Genomic DNA, 27,768 nt, shown 5'->3' with positions numbered 1-27,768 from the left:
GCCCTGACTCTGAATGAATGTTTGTTGAATCGATCTGAGACTGAATTTGTTTAAACAGCAGTACAATTAATGGTCATATTGGGCTGTCCCCTTCCCTATTCTTTTTCCATTATGTCTGTTCTCCCTAAGCCCTTCCATAGAAGTCTTCAAGCAGAGGAAGGATGACCACATATTGAGGAGACAGGAGGGGGAATCCTCCTTCCAGTACAGATTGGATTAGGTGACCTCCAGTCTTAACAATTGAAAGTAGACCTGAATTGCTCTGTCCTAATGCAGTTGCTGGAATCTCTCAATTAGCCATATGACTATATATAGTTAAGGAAAATATACTCTTCTCTATGATATTATATTCTCCTTCTTCATCTTTCTTTACTTTTAATCTTGGATCTAATTTTGTGATTCTGTGCCCAACGTGGCCTCCTCACCACTGCTGTTCTCCTTGACCACTCATCTTCCTGCACCAGGATGCCTGGGGAAAAGGTACTGGATTGGGAGGCAGAGGGCCTGAGTTCAAACTCCATCCTTGCCACTGTCTGCTACAGTCTGGCTTCTGATCACATCATTCCACGAAAACTGCTCTCTCCAAAGTTTTTGATGATCTCTTCGTTGCCTGATCCAATAGCCTTTCCTCAATCCTCAACCTCTTTGCTCTCTCTGCAGCATTTGGTACTGTCGATCACTCTCTCCTCATTGGTATTCTCTTCTCTCTAGGTTCTTGGGACACCCCCCCCCCCCCCAATCTGACCCTTCTTTCTCAGCCTCCCTTCAAGTAACAGTTAAAATTCTCCCTTCTACAATAAGCTTTTCCCAATCCTTAATGCTAGTGCCTTCCTGCTGTTGATTATTTCCTATTTATCCTACATATAGCTTTTTTGTACACAGCTGTTTGACTGTTGACTGATTGACTCTGTGGTCATCTCTTTGGGCCTTTACTTCCTCACCTGTAAAATAAGGAAGCAGGAGGTTGACTAGATGGCCTCGAATGTCCTTCCCAATTGTATGTCTGTGAGCCTGGAATTCTTACTCCAGTATCTTATATTGCCAATCACACCTTCTCAAAACCCATCCCTGGGTTACTACTGCCATCTGCCTCCTTTGCCTTTGTTTGCTACTGAATAAAGCAGTAAAACTTTGCCAGTTAGATACATCCAAAAGCATGTTACATATTATCGGCTCTGCCTTCACTACATAGCAAGGCAATTCTCTTACTCCTTCCAAAGTCAATTCACTATTCCAGTCACCAGAGTCTATTCCAAACCTTTTTGTCTCTCCCCAAGTATTCCACCCACCCTCTACCCTCTAGGCTGAGGACTTTGCCTTATACTTTACTGAAAAAATTGCTGTCTTTCACAGAGAGCTAGCTCTTCTCTCCTCCTACTCATCTCAAATCACTCAGACATCTGCCACCATCTCCTCTGTCAGTCTTGGCTATGATAAAGAGGTGATTTTTCTTCTTGCCAAGGAAAACTTCTTCATGTGTACCCATGATCCCACTCCCTTCCATTTTTCCCTCCAACAAATTACTCCTTCAATTATTTCTGCTCTCTCTCTCTTCTTCAATATCTCCCCATATATTGGTACTGTTCCATCCCTCTAAGACATGTCCATATGTCTACCAAAAAAACTTCTTGATCTGATCATTTCCCCATGGCTATTATATCTATCCTCCCCCTTGAGGTTAAACTCCTTGGGAAGGTTGTTTATCTTTTATACGCCTCCTCTCATTCTCTTCTAAACCCTCTATAATCTGGCTTCCCACTTTATCATTCTATTCTCTCCAAAGTTACCAATGATCTCTTAATTCTCAAATCTAATGGCCTTTTCTCAATCTTCTTGACCTCTTGTTAGCTTTTGACACTGTTTGTAATGACCTCTTTCTAGATCTCCTTCTCCCCTATTTTCATATTTCCTCTTCTGGTTCTCCTACCTGTCTGATCACTTCTCATTCTTCTTTGCTGGATCTTCGTCTAGATGTCTCCTGCCACCAGTGGATGTCCCCCAAGGCTCTGGATCCTTTTTTTCCCTCCCTCTATATTATCTCATTTGGTGATCTCATCACTGCTACTCCCCTCCTTATCACCTGGGTTTAGTTATCATCTCTAGACAGATGATCCCTAGTCTATATATCCAGGCTTAGTCTCTCTCCTGAGCTCTAGCTTCTCACCACCAACTGCTTTTTCAACATCTCGATCTGGATGCACTGTAGGCATCTCAAAATCAATATGTCCAAAACAGACCTCATTATCTACCTCTACCCCCAATTTCCTGCTTCCTAATTTTTCTATTACTGTTAAGGTATAGCCATCCTTTTAGTCACTCAGGCTTACAACCTTGGTTTTATTTTTGACTCCTCACTCACATGCACCCTAGATGTCTAATCTGTTGCCAAATCTCACCATTTCTATCTTGAGCACGTCTGGCGTAGGCTCTCATCACCGCATGTTTCGACTATTCCAATAACCTGCTGACTCATCTCCCTGCCTCAACTCTCTCCCCATTCTAATCCATCTTTCACCTTAAAGTAGTTTTCCTAAAGCAAGGTCTCACCATGTTGCTGCTCTACTTGGTCAGCTCTAATATTTCCCTAATATAGGATCAAAGAGGTATTTGAGGTCCTTTACAATCTGGCCCCTTCCTACCTTTCCCATTACTTTTTACACATTACTCCCATGTATACACTCACACACTCTATAATCAGCTATTCTGGACTCCTTGCTATTCCTCTAACAGGACCGTCCATCTTTTGACTCTATGTTTTTGCACTGGCTATACCCCATACCTGGAATGTTGTCCCCCCTCACCTCTCCTTCCTGGATTCCTTTAAAATTCACCTCAAATCCCACCTTCTGCAGGAAGACTTTCCCTTCTCCCCTGCTGTTATTGTCTTCCTTCTGGAATAACCTTCTATCTACTTTGTATAGACCTTGTATGTTCCTAGTTATTCATATTTTGTCTTCCCACAAGAATATGAGCTCCTTGAAGGCAGGAATTATTTTTAGCCTTTTTTAGATGCATTAGACTGGGCATTAGGAAGCATTAGAATGCAAATTTGAAGATGGTGAGGTAGCCCAGAAAATAGAATGCTGGACCTGGAGTCAGGAAGACCTGAGTTCAAATTCACCCTTAGACACTGGATAGCTGTGTGACCCTGGGCAAGTCACATCACCTCTGCCTCAGTTTCTTCAGCTGTCAAGTGGGGATAATAATAGCACCCACATCCCATGGTTGTTGTGAGAGTCAAATGAGATATTTGTAAAATGCATAATACATAGTAAGGGCTATATAAATTCTAACTATTATTACTAATAATTATAATTGATTGGAGGAAATAAGACATAGAAACAAGACTCTTTGACTCCAACAAATCTGTAATCTCATCGTTTTGGGAGTTTTCTCCAATGACATGTGCCAATCACAGTTCCCATGAATTCTCCTTAGGAGAGATCTACCTGATGCTGGGGGCCTTCATGCAACATGGCATGGATTCTCATGGGGTCCACAGGATGGCCGTTGGTTTTCCTAAGCTCTCAGTACATGATCATCCCATCATCTTTTCTCATCATAGTTTTCTCATTTGGCATCCTTTTGGTGATATGCCCCCTGTAATTCCCTGTTTGCAAGGTGATGTGGCCTGTGCAATTTCTTCTATGGGAACACTCTTATCTTTGTATCTCCACTGCCAGATACACAATTTTCTCCTTCCTTCTTTCCTTCCATTTCTTCTTTCTTTTTCTTTCTTTCCTTCCTTCCTTCCTTCCTTCCTTCCTTCCTTCCTTCCTTCCTTCCTTCCTTCCTTCCTTCCTTCTTTCCTTCCTTCCTTCCTTCCTTCCTTTCTTTCTTCCTTCCTTCCTTCCTTCCCTGGGATTGTATTGGTGCAGAGAGCTCCCAAATTGAAATTCCTTTTACTATGGCAGATCAGCAACTGCTCTGGATGGGACAGTCTTAGACTAGAGTTGCCTAGGGGCCTTGATGGGTTAACATGACTTGCCAGGATGTGTCAGAGATCTAACTCGAACACAGGTCTTCCTAATGCCCAGTCCAGCTCTTTATCTGCCATGCCATGCCTGGAACATAATAAATGCTCACAGGCAGCTCAGTGGCACAGAAGATAGAGTATTGGACTCAGAGTCAAGAAGACCTGAGTTCAGATCCTACCTCAGACACCTACTAGTTGTGTAATCCTAGACAAATCATTCTATTGTTCACAGCCTCAGTTGGCCCATACGTACAATGTAACTCTATATGTAAATCTCAACCTGTAAAATCTTGGGGAGAAAATTCTGTCAAGTAACTCTAATAACCTTCATTGGGTTGTTGAAAGTGTCAAATGAGATACCGTATGAAAAGTGCTTTGTAAACATCAAAGCATTATGGAAATGTCAGATATTATCATTATTAGTATTACTGTCAATGACTTGATTATTGATTGATTCTGTGTATGTATGTGTGTGTGTGTTGGCTGTCCAAGGACCAGCCCATCTAGGCTTACAGAGGTTCATGCTGGGGGCCAGAGGGTGATGTGGGTTATTTTTCTGTCATACCAGCTCTTCAAAGTCACCTCCTAGTCACAAAGGGTTTGGGATCTGCACTGGTGTGGGGGAAGTCACTCCATTATGCATCACTATCATGGGAAACAAATCATGGATCATTAAGTATCAAAGAAAAACATGGGCAAAATTTGTGTGGGCATCAATACAATTGAATTTCTTTTCTTCTTCTCCCTTCCCTTCAACCCTCACTCCAAGATAATGGACATAGAAAACAAAATCTTGAAAGAAAAACGGACCTTGATGAAATTACAAGAAACTCAAAACCCCCGGAAGTTACGAAAGCAAATTTCTATTCTGGAGACCCATTTGAATCTGGTAAGTGAAGTCACTGGCCTCACTAACCAAATCACCCCTTTTCCTTGCAGTGGGCGTAATGGGATGTAATGGGAAAAGACCTGCACTTGGGCAGTCAGAGGACTTGAGTTCAAATCTTACCTCTGACAGTTACTACTTCTGTGACTTTGGTCAAGAGCTTGTGTCTATGGGGCCCTTGGGGTCCTCCTCTATAAAAGTGAGGGGATTAGAGTCTATGACTTCTGGGGTCCCATTTCTGGACCTGGGATCTTATGATCAGGCTGAGTCTCATTTTCTTGATTTGTAAAGTGGTGGTGGGGAGCATATTCCTATTCTCTACTTACCAGATTGTGAAGGAGAACCTCTGTTAACCCTAAGTGCTTAGGAAAACCAAGTTATTATCCAGGGGGCTCCCGGGGAAGAAAGAGGGACTCATGGAAGTAGACATTTGTCTATTAACTTTTGGGGGGCCTGGAGTCTAGTCCAAATGCTCTGTGGGGAAATGACTTTATTTGTGGCCTTTAATTCCCCATTGGTTGCCTCCTGCCCAGGATAGGATGATGTGTAAAGAGCATGATCTTAGGGTCCTTGGAATTGCTCTGAGTTTCCCCTAAATAGTGCTCCTACCATCTCCTTGGTACCCCAAATATTACTGTCAATAACAGTGCCCTTTATTTCCCAGTGATACCCCAGGCTTAAAATGCAGCTTCCCTTTGGAGAAGGAACCCACTGAAAAATGCCCACTGAGGGATAAGTGACTTGTATGGGGCAGCTGGGTGGAACCATAGTGCACCATTCCTAGAATCAGGAAGACTCAATCTTCCTGAGTTCAAACCTGGCCTTAGACACTTACTAGCTATGTGACCCTGGGCAAGTCACTTAACCCTGTTTGCCTCAGTTTCCTCATCTATAAAATGAGGTGGAAAAGGAAATGGAAAACCACTCTAATATCTCTACCAAGAAAACCCCAAATGGAGTCACTCAGAGTCAAACATGACTGAACAACAAAAAACAGATCCTTTCCTGGGACCCCACTTTAGTAGAGGGAAAAGGGAGTGAGCCAGAGGCTCTCTGGGTATCTAAAGGAGGTAATACCATGATTCTTAGAGCTTTTTAAAGTGAACCTTAGGTGAGGCCTTCCATTTTCCATTTACCATTTTTCCCATCTCACCCCTTGACATCACAGGGCATTTATTTTGTATGGACATTGTGTGTCTCTATGGTTGTTTTCCCCCATCCTTATAGAATGTAAACTGTTAGTGACCAACTCAAAAAGAGAACCCAGGTCTTCTGGGCACGTTTCCGTGCAGTACTGTCTTTAACCTACCTATCTCCTAGGTGTGTTGTGAGGATCAAAGAAATTCTTTTCTGGGAATATCTTTGGAAAGTATCTAGGATTATTCACAGGATGACTAGTGATGGAGCACATTTTGAAACCAAATGAAAAAAAATTTTTTTAATTGTTACTCACTGTCTAGAGACATGGTAGAGAGACATTTATGGCTATTCCCACACTGACTGTGGGACCATGGGCAAATACTTTCACTTCTTAATGCTTCAGACAATTCTCTAAGCCTTTAAGCTGCAGAGTAGGGGCCAATCTGTGATGGTTGAGGGAGCTTTTTCCCTGGAAATTCCCTACACTGATTCAGTCATGGTTCTGGTCCCTAAAAATAAAGCCACAGTCCTCCTGAGCTGGACCCCTTCTCTTCTTCCCAGGGAATGAGCTAATTACCATACATGAGGAAAGGACATGCACAAACTGGAGCATGTCCAGAGGAGGGCAATAAGGACAGGGAATAGACTCCTGATCATTCCATGTGGAGGGCCCATAGAAGGAAGTAGCATTGTTTAGCTTAGAAAATAGTCTGCCAGGAAGGGTGGGAGGGGGGGCTTGAGGGCTCCCATCAAAGACTTGAAGAGTCCCAAAGGTTAGCATATGAAAGAAGGTTCTGCTTCCTTCCTCCCACCAAGTTGAAACTAGCAACTGTGGGTAAAAGTTACTAAGAGGCCAGTTTAGGAGTGAGAACCAGCAATGAGAGCGTGACAAAGAGGACTGGCCTGCCTGGGGAGGGATCAGCTGCTGCCTCACTGTCTTCTCTAACCCATGCTGGGTGAACACATGCTGAGTGGGATGGAAAGGGGATTCTTTTTGGTTCAGGGGTGGATGGTCACTGGAACATTTAAGAGTAGAGCCATGGTTGTGATCGGAAAGACTGGAACACTGCTTAGGACAGAGTGACCCTGAGATCCCAGCTCCAGTTTCCAAAGAGTGGGGTGGGGGGTCTCTTTAAACTTCTTGCATGAAAAGCGGTTGATATAGGGGAAAGAGCCCTAGACGGGGAGGCAGAGGAGCTGGACTCAAAACCCAGGTCTGCTGCTTACTTCCAGCTGATTCTGGATAGGTCACTTTCTTTCTCTGGTCCTCAGTTTCTCCCTCTGTAAAATGAATGAGTTGGATTAGATGACCTCTGAGATGTCTTCCAGTTCTAAATTCTTTACCTTGATACTTGAGAGGCACTCACCATGTTTCCATACAGAGCTGTGTCTCCCTTTCCCCACTAAACCGTAACAGGTCATCTCTTGGGTAGGTCACTGTCCACTTTGACACAATGCTAACTACCAATTCCAAGCTCCGAAATGACATAGAGGATCTGCGGTTTGAGAAGGCAGCATATGACCACGTCTACCAGCAGCTCCATCGGCGGCTTGTGATGCAGAAGAAAACGATGCATGTGGCCATTGAACAATCGACGCAAGCTTACAACCAGAGGTAGGCAGGGAGAAAAAAAAATTACAGGCTGGGAGAAGGTCTTTGTGGGGTTTGGCTGAGAATCTGCATCCTCCTTGGGAATTAGAAGAAAAAAAATCCACCTCCATTTTGGTTAGATAGAAGTTGTGTCTCATCTATGTGGAAAGCTTTGTGTTGCCTATAAATCAATGTTTGTTTTTTGAGGGGGCAAAGTTCGCTTTAGGACAAAGTATTTTTGTAAAGAGAATCCAACAGAACCCCCTAGAGCTCTATGAAAAAATTAGAGATGTGTGTCCATAGGGGAGAAACTCCGCTCTATGCTTCTAGTACCAAAAATGATAACCTATGATCCTATCTATCTATCCATCCATCCATCTATCCATCTTATCTATCTATCTGTCTATCTATCTATCTATCTATCTATCTATCTATCTATCTATCTATCTATCTATCTGTCTGTCTGTCTGTCTGTCTGTCTGTCTGTCTGTCTGTCTGTCTGTCTGTCTGTCTATCTATCTATCTATCTATCTATCTACCTGTCTGTCTGTCTGTCTGTCTGTCCGTCCGTCCGTCCGTCTCTCTCTCTCTCTCTCTCTCCCTGCTGGAAACCTTCAGCAAAGAAAAGGGTGAATATGGTAGCTAAGCCCATAAGTTCCTTGCTTTCATAGTTCCCCAAATACTTAATTTTGGGTCCTAGGAATGCTCTATTCTGTAGTCTTGGGTTCAAATCCAGATTTTGCTGCTTCCTGTGTGACCTTGGGCAGGACAATCAAACATACCAGGTCTCAATTTCTTCATTTGTAAGATGAGGGAGTTGGATTATATTTCCTCTGAGATCTCTTCTAGCTATAAGTCTATGATATTATGATCCTATTTTTAGTACTTTGGAGACTCTTGGATTCTGTGCACCCCTAGCACCTAGCACCATGATCTGCTCATATTCATATATGGGAAGAGGCAATAATTTTGTCAGTATGGGGAAGTCCGGGTATGGGAACTCCCTCCATTAATGCACGTAGGGACCTTGATCCTAGAGGATGGCCTGAAGTGCTGAGGGATAAATGACTTGGCTAGGGTCATATTTAGTATCAAAGAAAGAATTTGAAATCAGGCCTTCTTGACTTCAAGTTTATTGCTGTACCATATTACCTCCCACCTCTGTGCTTTACACATAATAGGTGCTTCATAAATACTTAGAATATTCAACTGAATGTTCAGGGCTGCCTTGACTTCACTGAGCTCCCCCTTTCTGGGGCTTGGTTCCCTCAACTTGCACCTTTTTTGAGTTTAGAATTAGAATGATTTAGTGGAAAGGGCGCTGCTAATCTTCACATCTTACCTCTGATGGTTACTACCTGTGAGACTTTTGGGCAAGTCACTTAAACTACTCATTTGGTCCAATTCCCTCATTTTACTGATAAGGAAACTGAGAGCCAAGGAGATCAAATGATTTGCCCAAGGTCATATGGGTGGTTAGAGGTTGACCAAGGTGGGATTATATCTCTCACCTGCAATTCAGATCTCAAGTTTAATGAATAATGAAGTTATTTTGATGTATATTTATTATAAATATCTATATCTATCTATCTATCTATCTATCTATCTATCTATCTATCTATCTATCAGGTCCAAACTCTGTTCGGTGGAGCTTACTTAAAATGAAGAACTACTTTACACTCATCTATAATTGTTGCTGTTTGTTGTTTAAAAAAGAAAGGGCAAAAGAAAGGTAGTGGGTGGCCATTTTAGAACTCTGGGTTACATCGATGGTTTTCAGACTTCCTTTCTTATAATGGGGTTGTGACCCATTCCACCAGCCTCGTATTTCCTCATTTTTCTTTTCTGTCAAATGAGGATAATCACCACTGTTTTCTGTCTACTTCTCTAGTTAGAAGTGAGATCAAACTCAGGAATTTGCTACAGCCACCTTGAGTGACAGACATTTACTCCCCATAAGGTACTGTTTTCATCAAGAGCTATCTCAGAATGTTGAAGCCCTTGTCTTTGTTTTCTTATAAAAGGAACTAGGCTATAAGCTTGTGAAGTTAGGAACCCTCCATTTGTCTGCCAGGTCTGGATAACTTGAGGTACTTTGGATTTAGGATAGAGAAACAGTGTAGAAGAGTCTCACCTTGTAAATTATTTGGTGTTTTGACGGAAATAGCCTGACTGGATCCTCCCTAAGGACTGGAAGATGCTACTTTGTTACCAGAGTAACAAAGAGCACTGTTACTCTGAGACCTGAAACCTCACTCAGAAGCCCTACTGGATGCTGGAAAGAAATGTCGATAACTACCTCTATTTCAACCATGAGAACTAGAAAGCTACCCTTTTCTAGCAGAAAAGTTTGTGGGCTACTGGGAAAGGACATGAGATAAGGTCTGAGTCTGATCTTAATTAATTGGTTTGACCTGAAAAATGATAGAACTAGTTCTATCTTCTTGTTTTCATTACGTTTTAAATGTTTTTCTTGTATGCTGTACATGATTAAATTTTTTTTATCCATCCTATCATTTTTTTTTAAGTTGGGGAATTTTATCCATTTACATTTAGAATCGTAGTTGTTAAGTCTGTAGTTTTCCCCCATTAAACTTTTATGTTCTTTTTCTTTCCTTCTTTTCTGTCAGCACATTGTTCCTGTGGTTTGTTTTGATTATACAAATCCGATCCAGGTGTCCTCCCAACCATGGACAGAGATCCAGTAACCCTTCCATCATCCAGCCAATCTCAAGCTCTTCTAGTTGCTTTTATTATGCTCTGTCTCATTTTATCCTTCTCTTTCCTAGTTAAGAGAAGACCGTGACCTCTTCCCATTTACCATTTACCACCCTTCTGCCTCTGCTGCTTTCATCTTCTCTTAATTTCAGTGACATACATTTATAACATCCCTTTCTAAACAATGCTTGTTTTTATCCCACCTCCCTTTCTTAAGTCCTTTCCCTTTTTAGGATATGATCAACTGATTTGGGACACTGGACATACTCAGAGAGAAGAAAGGGTTCACTGATCTGTGTAAATGGGCTTGTTCTTCTCAGTAGAATGTAAGCCCCTTAAGGGAAGAAATTATTTCACTTTGACTTTGTATTGTCAAAACCTGGAAGAGAGAGGCTACCACCACATAGTAGTTACTTAATAAATGCTTTTTGAATTGAATTAGCTACCAGCCAAAACAGTCTGCTGAACAGGCACTATTCATGTTTTTAAATACTGAACAAATTATGTCTGGTTTCAGTGAGTCCGGAAATAGAGTTGGGGGTAACCAAGTCTGTTACTTTTCTATGAAGATATAATAATATCAAGACAGATTTGGAAAGGACTAACTTAGATGAGGGAAAGTTAGGTTTTAGGGGACCTTGGTTTTAACTTATCTCTGTGGCCTTAGGGAAGGTCTGTCTTTTCAGCAATCTGGCTCCCAGTTTCCTTATTTGGAAAATGGGTTGGTGAGAACTGATAAAATCTTTTACTTTGATATCCTTTGGTCTGTTCTTGGGCCCCCTGGGACCTATGGAGCATTGAATATTTCTTTGGTGGGACTAAGAGCTCACTGGCTTCTCATGTACCTGTGTCAACTACACCATGAGCTGCCAAGAAGCAACAGATTTCAGAGAATTACAATTCAAAACAAAACAAAACAATCCAATCCAGTTTAACTATTTTTGAGGCTTCCTATAAGCATGCACTATGCTTAGGCACTGATGATACAAAGACAAAAATGGAGTTCCTGCCCTCAATGAGCTTGTATTCCTCCAGGAAGATACAACACAATAATAACTAACAGATAGCCCTTTATAATTGGCAAAGTGCTTTACGTAGATTATCTTCATCTGATCCTCACAATAACTTTGTGAGGTAGGTGCTATTATCACCTCCATTTTGCAGATGAGGAAACTGAGGCTGAAAGTGATAATTGAAATGACTTGCCCAGGGTCACACAGCTAGCAAAAGTCTGGGGCAGAATTCCAATCCAGATTTCCATAACTCTATCCTCTATTCCATCTATTTAGAAAGTTAAGTAAACATAGAACATATGATAAGATAGGGAATGGACTCGTAATTTCATTGACACAAGGGACCATTTTTTAAAAGAAATTCTCTCCACCTAAATCGGTGCTTTCTCTGCATGCACAGTCTTCTATGGTGCCCTAGATATACAAAATAATTTTCCAGGGTAGATATGGAGAGGACTTACAATTTAACAGGGATTTGGGGAGAGAAATAAGGAATGACTTCATGTACAAGCTGGGGGTACCTAAGTTTGAACCTTTATGGAAGCAGAGTGGATAGAGTGCAAGACTTGGGCGTTAGGAAGACTAGAGTTGGAATTCTGCCTCAGATATCTGCTAGCTATTCGATCCTGGAGAAGTTACTTCGTTCAACACTTCCAATCTCAGTTTTCTCATCTCTAAAATGAGGATAATGATATCGCATACCTCATAGGGTTGTTGTGTAAGGATCAAATAAGTTAACTTATATACTGTACTTTGAAAACCTTAGAGGGCTTTATAAATACTGGCTACATGGGAGGTGGGAAGGTCCAAATAAGGGACAAACAGATCAGTTCATCATGGATTCCAGGCAGGAGGTGCAGTATGTACAAAGACATGGAACTGAGAGCTGGAATATCATGTAAGTCTGTTTGGCTGAAACCCAGAGAGATGGAGATGGAGATGAAATCAATGTGCAAAGGTAGTTTGGAGCCAGACTGTTAAGGGCTTTTAAGTGGACAAAGGAGTTGGCGTGTTATCCAAGAGGGAATAGGGAGCTTCTGAATCTCCTTGACTTCCTGTGTTAGAAGAGCCAGCATTCACCCACTGATCAGTGGGAAGAACAGTTTGTTCTCCTAGGGGAAGACAGGGAAGAGGAAAGCTGCTGCAGTCTCCAATGGAGATAGGGGTGGAAGAAACTTCTGAGGTCCCCAACTTTGCATCTCTCCTTGCCTAGGCTGGAAGCCATGGCCCGAATGGCTGCCATGAAGGATCGACGGCAAAAAGACATCTCCCAGTACAAAATGGAGATAAGGGAGCTGGAACGCCTTCATGATCATGAAATGAAGCTGAAGTCCTTCTTATTCATCAAACTTATGGATCGGAGTGAATTTGAGGAACAGGCCAAAAAAGAAGAAGGTACAGTTACCCCTCAGGGAGTGGTCTGGAGTTACTGCCAGTTTCTAATTTTATGCTAATGTAGGGTAGTATAATAGAAAGATAGACCCTGGATGGATGTAGGGAAGAGTTGGGAGACTTGAGTTCTTACATCGCAGCTCTGCTATTACTGCTGGAGAGCTGGACCTGTATTCAAATGCAGTCTCAGACATTTGCTATCTGTGTGACCCTGGGCAAGTCACTTAATCTGTCTGCCTCATTTTCCTCATCTGTAAAATGAGATATTAATAGCACCAAACTTCCAGCATTGTTGTGAGGAGAAAATGAGATAATATTCATAAAGTGCCTTGTAACTTTAAAGTATTATAAAAATCCTACTCATCGTCATCATTATCATTGCCAGTAACAATAATGATGCTGACCCTTGAGGAATTCTTAGGAACGTCTCATCCCCACCTGGGTCGTTCTTGTGGCAGCAATGACAGAATGATAAGAAAATGAGAACTCCAATCCAGCCCTTTCCACCAGGTTCTAGGCTTTCTATGACCTTCCTTGAGCAACCTTCTCCCCAGCCCTCCCATTATTTTTTAGTTGATCTCTACTCAAGTAACTTAATTCATTGTACAAACAAATTTAAGTGCCTGCTGATGTACTGGAAGCTGGAAGGAGACACCAAGTTGATATAAGGTGTGGTCCCTGCCTTTATGGAGTAAAAGGGTGGTGGTAGATGGTGAAAAGAGACAAATATCAATCAGCAAATATTTATTTAGCTCCTACTGTGTAGGTACATGGGTGGATAGAGAGCTGACCTCCAATTCTGGAAGGCTTGGGTTCAAATCCTACCTAGGACACATACAGGCTATGGGCAAGAAGACACCTGACATTTCAACACTCTTGGCAGCTCTCTAAGACTATTGAAGTGGCAGAGGAAAGAGCTGACCTACATTGGTGGAGGGAGTTCCTCATCTGGGAGTTCCCTATACTTATGAAATCACAGGATTTCATATCCTGTGCATGTATGTATATATTCAGTCCCTATCCCTGTGTATAATATATAACATTACATGGTAAGTGCATGGATTTCACGTAAGCTAGTTTCTTCCACTTTCCAGGAGGATCCCTACCACCCCTCCACCAGGGTCTCCTTGGACAGAGAAGGGAGGAAGACTGTCTGGGTCTAGAGGTTCTTAACTTCAGGTTTTGAGAAACACACACACACACAGGCATATACACACACAAACACATAATAACTATTTCCTTATTGTAATCTAATATATTTTATCTTACGTATTTAAAAAACACTATCCTGAGAAGGGGGAGAGGCAGCAAGGCAGTGCTGGGCCTCATATCAAAAGGACCTGAGTTCAAATCCAGCCTCAGACACTTACTAGCTATGTGACCCTGAGCAAGTCACTTAACCCTGTTTGCCTCAGTTTCCTCATCTGTCAAATGAGCTAGAGAAGGAAATAGCAAACCACTCTAGTATCTGTACCAAGAAAACCCCAAATGGGTTCATGAAGTGTAGGACATGATTGAAACAACTGAATAATAAAGTTCTGAGAAGGGGACTATAGGTTTCACCAGATTATAAACGGTCCATGACACAAAAATAGTTAAGAACCCCTGACCTAGGTTGAATGGGTCTCCTCAGGTTGTGGGGAAAGAGAAAATTGGAAGAATTCCAGAACTACAGTTCTTTGAGAAAAGAATGAAGGTGCCCATTTCCACAGCCATTCTGGGCCTTGAGGATATCCAGGTGTCCTGCAGGGCTGTGGACTCTTTCTCCTGGGAGGATAGAAGCAAACCTGCCAGAACTATAAGAGTGCAACAGGTGACCCCCAAGGCAAATGGTCCCTCAGGACTGTAGACTCTCCCTTAAGAGAATAGAGGAAGATACCCCAAGGCAAGGATTAGCCCTGTTTCAGATAAGAATGGAGGTAAGCTGCCCTCCTGCAGACTGTGGGCTATAAACATCTATCAGACCTTTAGTAAGGTTCTTCAGGAGGGGAGAAGAAAAGCAAGTCCCTCAAAAGGCAGGGGTCCTTCAGGACCATAAGCTCTTTTTCAGAGGAGAGTGAAGACATTCCTTTCCCCTAGGTGAGGGGTTTGCCCTCAGGGCAAATGTTCCCTCAAGACCATAGATTCTCCCTTGGGAGAATGGAAGACATTTCCCTATGCCATGGGCTGGCTCTTCAGGTAAAAATGCCATCAAGGGGTGGGCTAACTGTCTTGTCCAGCCCTCAAGGCCAGCAAGCCCCACAAAAAACCCAAGGCGGAGAGCTTCCAGAGCTATGAGGTAGCACACATGCGCCTGCTCAAGCTGTCTGAGGAGGGGGACCTGGAACAACTGGTGGAGGACTTCATGGCAGAGGAAGAGAAGAACTTCGCTCGGTTCAACTACGTCACAGAGCTAAACAATGACATGGAGATGCTAAACAAGAAGATCCAGAGCATCCAGGTCTCTGCCCCCTCCCTGATCCCTTTCTTGCCCCAGGGGGCTCCCACACTTCAGGGTTACATTCTGCCCAAGCAGTCCATGCATGCTGCGGGGTGGGGGTGGATGGGATCCATCCAAATAACACCTATGATGGTCTGTAAAGGGGAGCAGGTTTAAAACAATCCTCTCTAACCACTCACCAATATCAAGTCATCACAGAGGCAGGTGGCATCCTGGCTAGGATGGTGCTTCAAGTCAGGAAGACCTGAGTATAAATTCCACATTAAAACTTACTAGCTAGTGTAGAGAAAATCTCATCACCTTCCTTGCCTGTAAAAAAGGGAGTTTGGACTCAGTGGCCTCTAAGATCCCCTCCAACTCCAAATCAATCATTCTCGCTGCGCCATCTGCTGGCCAACGTATTTTAGGAGAGGTTTCTCCACTTGAAAGAAGCTTGTGGCCTTAAGCTCCCAAACTCTTAGGGCCAGAAGGGACCTCAGAGGAATCAGCTTATTTTCTTATTGTATGAATAGACTGAGAACTGGGTGCATTTTTGCCCACACTGAAGGAAAACGACAGCCCTTGGCCCCAAATTTTCATTTGGCCACATTGAGCAGAGAGTTGTTCCTGGAGGTGTGGAATTAGGAAGTTGGGAAGATCTGGGTGGGAACTTTGCCTCTTACACTGGGTGACAATGGCTGAGTGACCTTATCTCTGTGAGTCTTGGGCACATCTCTGAGACTGAGGTGGATTAGTACAGCAAGAAAATCCCAGGTCCTTCTGGGAACATAGATCTGCCTTGAGGAGGCTGTCTAATCCAACCCTTTCATTTTACAGATGGGGCACCTGAGGCTCAGGGAGTTGAAGTGCCTTGCACTTAGTGACACTATTTGAACCCAGGTTCTTTGATTCTAGAATTAATGCTCTTTCCAAAGTAAGAGATTACCTCCTTGAGATACTGGCATAATGTTGGACAAGGGTTCCGATCATTCTGTTGGTTCCTAAATGCAGTGCAGTGGATAGAGTTCTGGGTCTAGAGTTAAGAGGACCTGAGTTCAAATCTCTACTCAGACATTAACTGTATCATCCTGGTTGAGTCACTTGACCCTGTTTGTCTCAGTTTCCTTATTTGTAAAGTGATCTGGAGAAGGAAATGGCAAACCACTCCAGGATCTTTGCCAAGGAAACTCCAAAAAGGGGTCATGAAGAGTTGGACACAACTGAATCACAGTGAGAACAAATGAGTAAATCTCAGAACAGTGGGTATTGGAGGGAAACTGTGGACCTGTTTGTATAGCAGGTCAGAATACCATTGATCAAAAAATAATTTTAAATTTTACTGATGCCCTCTGTTTTTATATCGATGTCATTTCTGGATATACCCCAATCCTATGCCCACCTTCAGCCTTCCTGGGGTAACAAAAGCAGCTCAGCAAAGTGAAGCCAACAGCAATCACACCTGACAGCAAAGACCACATCCTCTTCCCATAGGCCCCCAGCTTTCCAGCAAGAAGAGATAGTTAAAAGGATTACAATGATTTAAAAATTAATCTGTCATCCATACCTATCTGTCTATCATCTATATCTGTTCATCCACTATCCTTTCATCTATCTATCATCTATATATCTATGTCTATCTGTCTGTCTGTCTATCTATCTATCTATCATCTACCAACTATCTATCTATCTATCTATCTGTCTGTCTGTCTGTCTATCATCTACCAACTATCTATCTATCTATCTATCTGTCTGTCTGTCTATCATCTACCAACTATCTATCTATCTATCTATCTGTCTGTCTGTCTGTCTGTCTGTCTGTCTATCTATCTATTTATCTATCTATCACAAAATACCAGCCTCATTTGGGAAGGTCAGCTCCTTCTTATAAAAGTGGAAACCAGATTTGGAGCAAGAGGGCTCTGGTTTCTGAATCCTACCTTCAGATCTTATACCCTTTGTGACATTAGGCAAATCACTTTTATTTCCCTGGACCTCTATTGCTCATGTGTAAAATGAGTGGCTTGTACTATATGACCTCTGAGATCTCTGTCAGCTCTTGACTTGTGTTTCCAAATGACTGTTCTCTGAGGTGACTCAGTTTCCTCCACTATAATGATAATTCCTATTTATCTTCATAACTAACATTTACATAGCGTTTTGAGGTTTGCAAAGCACTTTTCTAATATTATCTCATTTTATCTTCATAATCACCCTCCTATTATTACTCTCATTTTAAAGTTGAGGAAACTGAGGCAGACAAGTGAAGTGACTGTCCCAATATCACACAGCTAGTAAAATGTGTGTGGCTGTGCTTGAATTCAGTTCTTGTTGACTCCAAGTCCGGTGCTGTACACACCTAGCTGCCTTTGGCAGGTTTTATGCAAATCATTTCCTTCACTTGTATCTGAGGAGGGACGTCTGTGTAGGGTAAGCTTATTATATATGTTATATTATTGATATGCAAATATATATGCATATGTATTAGAGACAACTGGTGGTGCATTGGATAACACATTAGATAATAATTAGATAAGAACGTTAGATTTGGTGTTAGCAAGATATCAGTTCAAATCTAGCTTCAGACACTTACTAGCTTGTGAAACCGGGGAAGTCACTTCACCTCTGTTTGCCTCAATTTCCTCATCTATAAAATGGGATAATAAGAGCATCTCCCTCCCTAAGAAATAAGGATTGAGGTAAATAACATGTAAAATGCTTTGCAAACCTTAAAGCCCTTCAGAGATGCTAGCTATTACTATCATACCCCTTTTACACATGGGGAAATTGAGACTGAGAAACAACCTACCTGGCGTCACACAAGTTAGTAAGTGTCAGAGGTGGAATCCAAACCCAAGTCTTCTGAATTAAGGACCCAAACTTTTTCTCTAGGCTAGGTTTCCTCTCTGGAAAATGAGGGTATCAGATTCAATGCTTCCTAAAGTCTCTGAGCTCCAGAGCCCATGAAAACACCAGGTGTCCCTTTCCACCAGTGACAAAGGGAGCTGTCTCCATGTAAACAAACGGTTTCAGAAGGCAACACTATTTTCCGGTTTGGCTGCTGTGCCTAGAGAAGCTAATAATTATATAGTACGCAATTCATAATCACACTTGAGTTTATTTTTAGGAGGAAGTTGAGGTGGGGAGAGGGGAGGCAAGTGTATGCTCTGATCAGCCTCCCAGTATGTTTCTCTTTGGTGTAGGATGAAATTGACCTTCTGAAGTCTCAGCAGCAAAGTTTTGATGATGAAGGTCAACAGACTGTGAGGAAACTGGAGGTAAGAACAATTGTGGGTAGTGGAGGCATGGAAGGAATCACGTTAAACTCTAGCTCTGTGGTTTGCCAATTCTGTGACAATGGGCAAATCATGTCATTTCCCTGGGCCTCAGTTTTCTCATCTGTTAAATGAGCTGGAGAAGGAAATGGCAAACCACTCACAAAGAGTCAGACTCAACTGAAAAAAACCCTAAGCAACAACATGGCAAGATTGCTATGCTAATCTAGGACAGAGCAGTAGGTGGCACCAAAGCACCAGTTTCCACACTCTTCCACCCAATGTATATATGAGGGGATAGAAAGCTTGGCACTTCAGCCTAGAATCCATCATAGAAGCATGGACTTTGCAGGTTGGAATCTCAGTCCAATATTCCAAGAAGAATTTGTCTCTTCAGTACAACTGTTGGAAATCTATGAACCCACACTTGGCTAACCCAAACTTTCAACTAGCAGTAGCCAGAACTCATGCCACACAGATGAGTCTTTGGGAGTTGAAAGGCCCCCCTTTTCCCCCAAAAAGCTGAGGTTCCCTGAAATCCCAGCTATTGAAAGTAAGGAGAGGAGCTTCTTTGGCTGTCCAGTCTACTTTGTACTTTTGGTTGGATAAGTCATTCAACAAGCATTTATCACGGGCTTACTTTGAAGAAATACTACATTTGCTCCTACTTGAATATAATAGGTCTTTAATCAATATTTGTTGAATATGTGCCAGGCACTGTGCTAGGCATTTGGGACACAAAGAAAGACAAAAAATCCCTGCCCTCAAGGAGCTTATAGTCTAGATGAGGAGATGGCAGGCAAATAGCTAAGTATATATATGTGTGTGTGTGTGTATATTTAAATGTGTATACATACATGCATTTATATACATATATACATACACATGTATGTGTGTATACATACATACACACACATACACATAATAAACTGGAGATTATTTCAGGGGAAAGACACTAGTATTCAAGGGGTGGTTTGTAGTTTCCCCCTGACCCAGGCTTCCACCATTTCAGGAATAGCATTCCTCCACTTAAGAAGCTTCAATGGCTCCTAATGGCCCTTAGGAATAAAATGCAAACATTTCCAATGATCATTTAAAGCTGATTACACTCTGGTTCCAATGTTTGCCTTTCTGGGTTTCTTTATATAATCCATTATTACTCTTTTTCATCTACTCTTAAATTTCAGTCAAACAGTCCCGCACTTTCCATCTCTACTCTAAAGCACAGGCTGTTTGACTGCCAATTAGTTATGTTACTTTGAGCAGGTCATATCACATCCCTGTGCCTCAGTTTCCCTCTTTGAAAAAGGAACATATTGGAGAAGAGGAAGCCATGTGGCATTGTGGAAAAAGCCCTGACTCTAAGGTTCAAGGACCTGAGTTGAAAATCCCACAGAGGATGCTTATTACCTGAGAGACCTCCTTCCTTGGCTTCTGTTTCTTCATCTGTAGAATGAGGTGTTTGGGTTAGATGGCTTCCATGGTCCCTTTCAGCTCTAGATCAGTGGTTCTGTGATCATGTTGCACTTTCATACTTCTACCATCCTCCTCCCAAGTCCCTCAGATTCCCAACCTAAGAGTCACCCTGGATTCCTCACTCTCTCCCCCCTGCCCAACCCCATAGCCAAGCTGTTACCAAGGCATGTCCATTTCACCTTTGTGTCATCTCTAGAATACGTTCCCTTCTCTCCTCTGATACTCCCCCCGCAGTGTAGACCTTCCTCACTTTGTGCCTGAATAACTATAGTAGCTGCTGGGGAATCTGCCTACCTCAGGTCTCCCCCCATTCCAATCTATTCTCCATTCAGCCACTAAAGTGATTTTCAGGTCTGACCATGTCACTCCTATACTTAATAAACTCCACCTTTGGATTCAAATATGAAATTCTCTGTTGGTGTTCCAAGTCCTTTCTAACCTAACCCCATCCTAGCTTTCCAGTCTTCTTACCCCTTACATTCCCCCAGCACCACCCACCTATTGAGTCTCTGGACACCAACCTCCTTCCCACTTCTTGAGCAAGACACTCCGTCTCTAGGCTGTAGGCATCTTCTCTGGCTTCTCATGCCTGGAAGACTATCTCTCCTCATCACCACCTTCTGACCTCCCAAGCTTCCTTCAAGTCTCAACTAACATCCTGTCTTCTACAGGAAACCTTTCCCAACCCCTCTTAACTCTAGCACCTTCCTCTGTTAATGCTTTCTTATTCATCCCTATGTTATATATAATTATGTTTACATATAAAAATATTACATAAGATATAATAATATTCTATATTCTATGTAATAATATACAGTATATAATATCATATTATGTGTAGCTTGTTTTGTTTGTTGTCTGCTCCATTTAGACTCTGACTTTCTTGAGGGCAGAACTTACCTTTTGCCTTTCTTTGCCTTTCGGGTGCTTAGCACAGTGACTGCCACATAGTAAGCACTTAATAAATGTTTTTTGACCAACCAACTAGTCTATGACATTTAGAGGTCTGGAGTGATAGTCACACATTGTCCCTCAGTCACCTGGTGAGATATTATTCCCATTTTACAAATGAGAAAACTGAGTCAAGATGGATTGGTAGCATGTGGGTGGGACGTCACAGCCTTTGAGCAACTGCTGACTGAGCTTACTGACTTTGGGGCCCCAGTTTCCCTTTTTGTCAAAATAAAGGGGTTGGGTCAAATGATTTCTGAAGTCCCTTCTAGGTCTGTCTCTGTATTGGGTATTTCTATGATTGACCCTTATGTATTAGACTGTCCCCTTTAAGGAGGCACCAGAATTACAACTAGGGTGGGATGATTGGGCCTCTTCCTCGCAGCAGCCTTCTGGCATCCCAGGGGGCAAAGCTGATTTCAATGCCCATTTCTTGCATTGGAGCATGTTTGAACTGGCCCAGGGGCAGCAGTGGCCCATTACAGGCTCCAAAGGATGTGGATGTGGCAGCTTCTGGCTGATGAGGGAAGCCTTTGGTGTCAGTGGGGAGTCTTTTCTAACCAACAGTAATTGATTGCCTCCTTGTCCTGAGGCCCCCTAGCAAATCATGGTTTGCTGGAAAAGGGTCCTACAGCATAGCTTTCCTCCTCTGTTCTCGGGATCTAAGACCCAAGAATGGAGGGAAGAGTGTTCTCATTGGGAATTATTGGGCTCTGACAGGAAAAACTGAAAAAAACCACGGAAGATGCCAACCGAATTGAAAACACCAACAAAGAGATTAACAAGACCTTGGACCAGCTCAAAAATTCTGTGGAGTTTCTGTTTAAGAAGATCGACTGTGATGCCACCAAGATTTTAGAACACTTGGGGGAGACGGGAGCTATCACAGACCTCAATTTGACACAGTACTTTGGTAGGAAGGGATTTTTATAAATCATATTTTTATCTATAATCTTTTGTTTTTACACAATACTAACTAACATTTGGGACAGCTAAGTGGTGCAGTGAATAGATGTGGCCCTGTAGTCAAGAGGATCTGAGTTCAAACGTGAAAAAGAAAAGCACATTGATCTAAATAAAGAATATGTCCTGAATTTTTAAAAAAAATTATGATAATCAATAGTTCTGCTGGCTCAATGAAGTAAAAAGACATGGGTTCAAATTCCACCAGTGGCGTTTCCTGCAAGGCTGTGGGCAAGTCCCTTCAGGCTCAGTTTCTGCTAAATGAAAGGAGGTACGGGGGTCAAATGTCCTCTGAGGTCCATTCCAATGTTAGATCAACCATCCTTCCATCTCAGACAACAATTTCCCAGAATTCAGTATGTCTTGGTGGAGCATCTTAGTGTCTGTTGCTTTGTCCCTTCCCAGGGATCATCGAGCAGAAAACAAACCAGCTCTTGTTGTTGGAGTCCTGCATTCGTTTCATAGAAGGAGAAGGTGACGTGGAAGGGGTCAGTCTTTTGGCAAACCCTTTTTGGGGTGGGTCATCCCTTCTGAGGTCACCAGAATCAATCAAGATCTTTGCTCCAGTCATCAGCACTGATACCATGAGTGAAAAAGTGGAGGAATGTAAGTTGTGCCCGTCCTTGACTCCCATCTTGTTCCTGTTCCTTAATCAGTGTGATGGTCTGTGGTTCAAAAACAAAAAAAAGGCAGGGCCTTTGGGGCCTGGGAACCAGGGTGGGAAGTCTCAGCCTGATTAAGCATGGAGACTCATTTCAAGTTCCTGTACCAGGGGAGGAGGTATCTGGCCATCATGGTAGGTAAGAAATAAAATGCATTCCAACATGATTATTTTTCCAATTTGTTTTTCCCAGTGGAAACACCAATGCTTGGTCCTTCCCTAGTGGGGCAACTTCCTTGCATTCCATAGGCAATTTGGTTTTTGTTATTTCATTTATTTATTCATGGTTACCTCTTACAAGCCCTGAGCTATACTGGGAGAGTTTCAAAGAGGAAATAGAGGCAGCAGGGCATATAGGAAAGAGTTTTGGTTTTAGAGTCAGAGAGACTGGGTTTAAATCTTAGCTTTGTTACTATTTCTCCAACCTTGGGCAAGTCACTTTGCTTCCCTTGACCTCAGTTTCCCCTCCTCTAATATGACAAGGTTGCCCTAGATGGCTTTTAAGATTTCTTCCCAGCCCTACATCTATGACTTCTTTACAAAAAATCACTTCCCCTCCCCGGGCCTCAGTTTTCTCATCTGTAAAATGAGCAGGTTGCCCTAATTGGCCTCCATGATCCCTTCCCAGTTCAAGATTTTTGATCCTTGAATCTTATGCAAAACCAGTAGTCCCTAACCTCAAAATATGTGTCATCTAATGTGGATGACAGCAGACCTAGGGTGAGGACCTAGGGTGTTCAGCTTAAAAGACAAGGTGATTTACCTGGGAGACAGAGGAGGCCTGGGTTGGCCGTCTATCTCCTGTTGAAGGTGGGGTTCGAGCTGTATCCCTCTCTAGAATGGAGCCCAAGATGGCATTAGCTCCATTAGGGGCCAGCATCATGCAGCCAAATCCCTGGCACTTTTCAGACATAAAGTGGTTCCTTTTGTTCTAACACACTATGATACGCGTGCACCCCCCCACACACACACATACACACACACACGCATACACACAACACAGTCCTTTCCCATGCCCCTGTTTCCCTTCTGGTAGATAGTCCTTTTTAAGAAACATGAAGATGCTAGGACAGAAATGTAAACACTTGTGCCCTACACATAGGATTTTTGAAAAATCCACAAGAACACAACCAAAGACTAGCGGTTCCTCTGGGTTTTGTTCTCTGCTCCTGATATTGCGTTTACACCAACAATTAGATCAAAACTTGGCAAGAATAGTTGGGAAAAGAATTTTAAAATATAATCACACTTCAAGAATCCTGCCTCAGACACTGACTGGTTGTGTGACGCTGGGCAAGTCACTTAACCTCCATATGCCTCCATTTCCTCAGTAGTCAAAGGAAGGGTTGGATCAGATAGCTTCTAAGGTGTCTTCTTTCCCTAAATCTGGGATCCCTTATCACTTAGTAGAACAGGACTGGTCAGATAAGTGCTTGAAGGGACTTCCTATCCAACACAAGGAAGAAAAAAGGGTTTGGTGTAACAATGTGAGTTCAGATCCCTACTCGCTGAATATTTGATGATCTTGGGCAGGGAAGTTTATCTCCAGGGCCTCAGTTTCCTGATCTGCAGAAGGAGAGAGTTGTACTTGATGGCTTCTAAGATGAGAGATGAACCAGTGATCTCCATGTGAAAATGAAAAGCAGTGGTGTGGATAGGCTACATTGACCCAAGGGATTGATATGTAAACCCACTTGAAATGTTTGATGGTCATTTCAAGCAAGAAATTCCAGAACAGCTGGATCTTATTTAATTAGACTTCATAGTGTGTATGAGATGTGAGTGTGAATGTATGTGTAAGTATGTGTGTGAATGTAAGTGTATGTGGGTATATGAGTGTGAGATGTGAGATGTAAGTGAGTATGAATGTGTATGTGAGTGTATGAGGGTGTCTGAGATATGAGTATGTGTGTATGAGATTTGAATGTGGTAATGTATGTAAATAAGTGTGTGTGCAAGATGTGTGTGAATATGAGTATATGAGTATGTGAGATGTGTGAGGTGTGAGTGTGAACGTGTATGTAGAAGTGTGTGAATCTGAGTATGTATGTGTGTGAATATGAGTGTGGGAGATGTAAGTGTGAATGCATGAGAGTATATATATATGTGTGTGTGTGTATAAATGAGTGTGAGGTGTGTGTGAATGTGAGAGTGTGTATATGAGTGTGAATCTGCGTATATGTAATTTGTCCATATTCTTTCTCATCATCAGTCTGAATTTATCTTCCAATTTTCCTGCCTACCTTCTTCCAACTTCATCCTGATAAATTTTATGACCCATGCATTTAGAAATTGTTTTGAACCTTAGAATTGTTTTTGACAACAGTGTGATTTTATTGGTAGAGGTCACTTCCTCTGCCCATACAGATGGGGAATGTCTGTGATACTTCGAGTCATCAAACCAGTATGTGTCTGAAGCGGGACTTGAACCCAGAACCTCCTGACTCAAGGCTAGCTTTCTGCTGCTTTGATCAGTCTCTCATTTTAAATTTAGATGAATGAAAATTTCAATGGAATATAAGGACCTGGAGGGCAGGTGCTGCTTGTCATTTTGTCCGTTTTATTCGCAGCCCCCAGCATAGTGTCTAGCATACCATAACAACAAATATTTAAGTTCTACAAATCACTTTACCAATATTTTATCCTTATAATGACCTTAGGAGGGTAGGTGCTATGATTATCCCCATTTTACAGATAAGGAAGTTGAGGCCAGGGGGGTAAATGATTTTATTAGGGTTCCCACAACTAGTGTCTGAGGCTTGATCTGAACTTAGGTCTTTCTGACTCCAGATCCATCACTCTAGGGAGAAGGGAAAGGAGGAGAATTAGCATTTTTACAGCACCTATTGTATGTCATGGGTTTTACAAATATCATTTCATTTGATCCTTGCAACAACCCTGGGAGATATTATTATCCCCATTCTACAATTGAGGAAACTGAGGCAAACAGATGTTAACTAACTTGCCCAAACATAATGTCTGAGGGAGGATTTGAACCCTGGTTCTCCTGAGTCCAAGCTCAGCACTCTAACTATAGTGCCACCAGCTGCCCTCCTAAGTGCTTGTCAAATTAAATTGAAATTTGAAGATACCTTGGGAGGTCTAGGTTTGGGGATCTTGTATATTGGCAAGAGATGATTAGAAAAGAAAAGCCCTTTCTTAGACAAACGACCTTTATTTAGTGCCATGGCTAATTTTCACTTTCTTTGAGACAGCTGACCAACCTCTAGACCACAGTGACCTCCGTCATCTGGCGGCAGAAATTCACAATTTGAGGGATATGTCAGATAATACATATGAAGACATCAGAGGCAAGAGGAAGCCCTTGATGACATAGGCTGGGTGGTGCAGCGCTGGGTCATGTGTGTACCATAGCTATGTAGAATAAACATTTTGTTCTGTAAGTCTGCTGGTGCTTTCATTTGCCAGTCTCCCCCAGAAACACTTGGGCCTGCAAAAGTCAAAGTGCAAAAAAGAAAATCTCACCTTGATGGCAGGAAACATCTCCTACCAAGGACAGCTCTCCCAAAGTCAACTGAACTCTCTCAGGAGGTAGTGGGTTCCTTCTCTCTCAATGTTTTCAAGCTTCCCAAGACTGGATGACTATTTGTCAGGAATATTAGCACAGTGTATTAGCATGTAATAACTACATTATGTCCTGAATAAATGATTTTCATTTATTCCTTTGCTAAATTCATCCATTCATAAAAATTCATTCATTCACTCATTTACTGGATCTATAGGAAGCCCTGAATACATGATTTTTTATTCATTTATTCACATGTTCATCCATCCATCCATTCATATCATAGGGAATATTGTTATTCAGCTATGGGTTGCACTAGATGTCTTTGAGGTCTCTTCCCACTCTGATATTCTGGAATTTTGAGGTCCCTCATTTTTTCAAAAAATTTATAGATGAACCACTAGAGATTATCTGGGCTATCCCCTTCATTTTGCAGGTTAGGAAAATTACGTCAAGAATGACTTGATTTTGTAAAGTGATCTGTTTTTTGCAAGTTAGTGGTTTTCAAGCAGAGACTGGGTGGTCACTCGTCAGGAATATGGCAGAGGGAGTTCTCATTCAAGACAGCCTCATTGACCTCTGAGGTGTCTTTCAGCTCAGAGATTCTTTGAAAAGTCACATCTGTCTTACTTAAAGGTCATATAGAGAGAGAGTATGGAAAAATAGGGACACTAATGCTCTATTGGTGGAGTTGTGAACTGATCCAGCTGTTCTGGAGAACAATTTGGAACTATGTCTGAAGAGTTATCAAACTGTGTTTGATAACTTTAACCAAGCAATGCCACCAAAGAGATAAAATGAAAAAAGGAAAGGAACCTATATGTATAAGAATATTTATCACAACTTTTTTTTGTGGTGGCAAAGAAGTGGAAATTGGAGGGGATGCCCATCATTTGGTGAATAGTTGAACAAATGGTGGTATGTGATTGTGATGGAATACTGTTGTACTATAAGAAATGACAAGCACGATGATTTAGAAAAATCTGGAAAGACTTACATGAACTAGTGCAAAACAAAATGAGCAGACCAGGAGAACATTGTACACAGTAACAACAGTATTGTATGATGATCATCTGTGAATGACTCAGCTACTCTCAGCAATAGAATGATCCAAGACAATTCTGCTATCCACCTCCAGAGAAAGAACTGATGCTATATGAATGCAAATTGAAGTTTACTTATTTTTTAACTTTCTTTGCTGTTCTTTTTCAGTCTGTTTTTGTTTTTGCAACATGGCTAATATGGAAATATAGATTATACATGTGAAGTCATGTGAAACATACTATCTTGTTTGCCTTCTTGGGGGGAGGGAGAGAGTTGAGAACTCAAAATTGTTTTTAAAAGAGTGCTTTAAAATTTTGCTTACATGTAATTGAGAAAAAATAAAATTAAAATGAAATAAAAAAGCCCACAGTCTTAAGGCAGCTATGTAATTTAGTGGATTGCTGGAAGATTTAACTTAGTGAGTTCAAATCTGGTCTCAGACACTTACTAGCTGTGTGACCCTGAACAAGTCACTTCGCCCTGTTTGCCTCAGTTTCCTCCTAATGAAATAGAGAAGAAAGTGTCAAACCACTCTGGTATCTTTGCCAAAAAACCCCAAAAGGGGTTCATGAAGAGCCAGATACAACTGAACAGCCCAACTTATCCATCTAGACCAGGGGTTGGCAAACTATGGCCTTTGACCTCTGGTTTTTGTACAAGCAGAAATCTAAGAATGGTACTTACAGTCTTAGATGATAGACAAATCAAAAGAAGGAAGATATTTCACAACATGTGAAAAG

At 42.0% G+C, this 27,768-nt stretch overlaps 1 protein-coding gene across 3 annotated transcripts in view; it reads left to right on the top strand.

Annotated features, from left to right (window-relative positions):
* Window positions 1-25,862, top strand: part of CCDC63 (coiled-coil domain containing 63) — a 55,427-nt gene extending 29,565 nt beyond the window's left edge. For all 3 annotated transcript variants that reach the window (XM_072600467.1, XM_072600468.1, XM_072600469.1), the window contains 8 exons: window positions 4,746-4,865; window positions 7,436-7,617; window positions 12,538-12,719; window positions 14,936-15,156; window positions 18,336-18,410; window positions 21,555-21,747; window positions 22,203-22,403; window positions 25,674-25,862. In XM_072600467.1, the coding sequence (XP_072456568.1) occupies window positions 4,746-4,865; window positions 7,436-7,617; window positions 12,538-12,719; window positions 14,936-15,156; window positions 18,336-18,410; window positions 21,555-21,747; window positions 22,203-22,403; window positions 25,674-25,795 (1,296 nt within the window). In that variant the 3' untranslated portion in view covers window positions 25,796-25,862. The remainder of the gene's footprint in view (window positions 1-4,745; window positions 4,866-7,435; window positions 7,618-12,537; window positions 12,720-14,935; window positions 15,157-18,335; window positions 18,411-21,554; window positions 21,748-22,202; window positions 22,404-25,673) is intronic.
* Window positions 25,863-27,768: the final 1,906 nt, after the last annotated feature.

Source organism: Notamacropus eugenii, chromosome 4, assembly GCF_028372415.1.
Source record: "Notamacropus eugenii isolate mMacEug1 chromosome 4, mMacEug1.pri_v2, whole genome shotgun sequence".
Classification (NCBI taxonomy): Eukaryota; Metazoa; Chordata; class Mammalia; order Diprotodontia; family Macropodidae; genus Notamacropus; species Notamacropus eugenii.
This window is presented reverse-complemented; position numbering and strand designations above follow the sequence as displayed.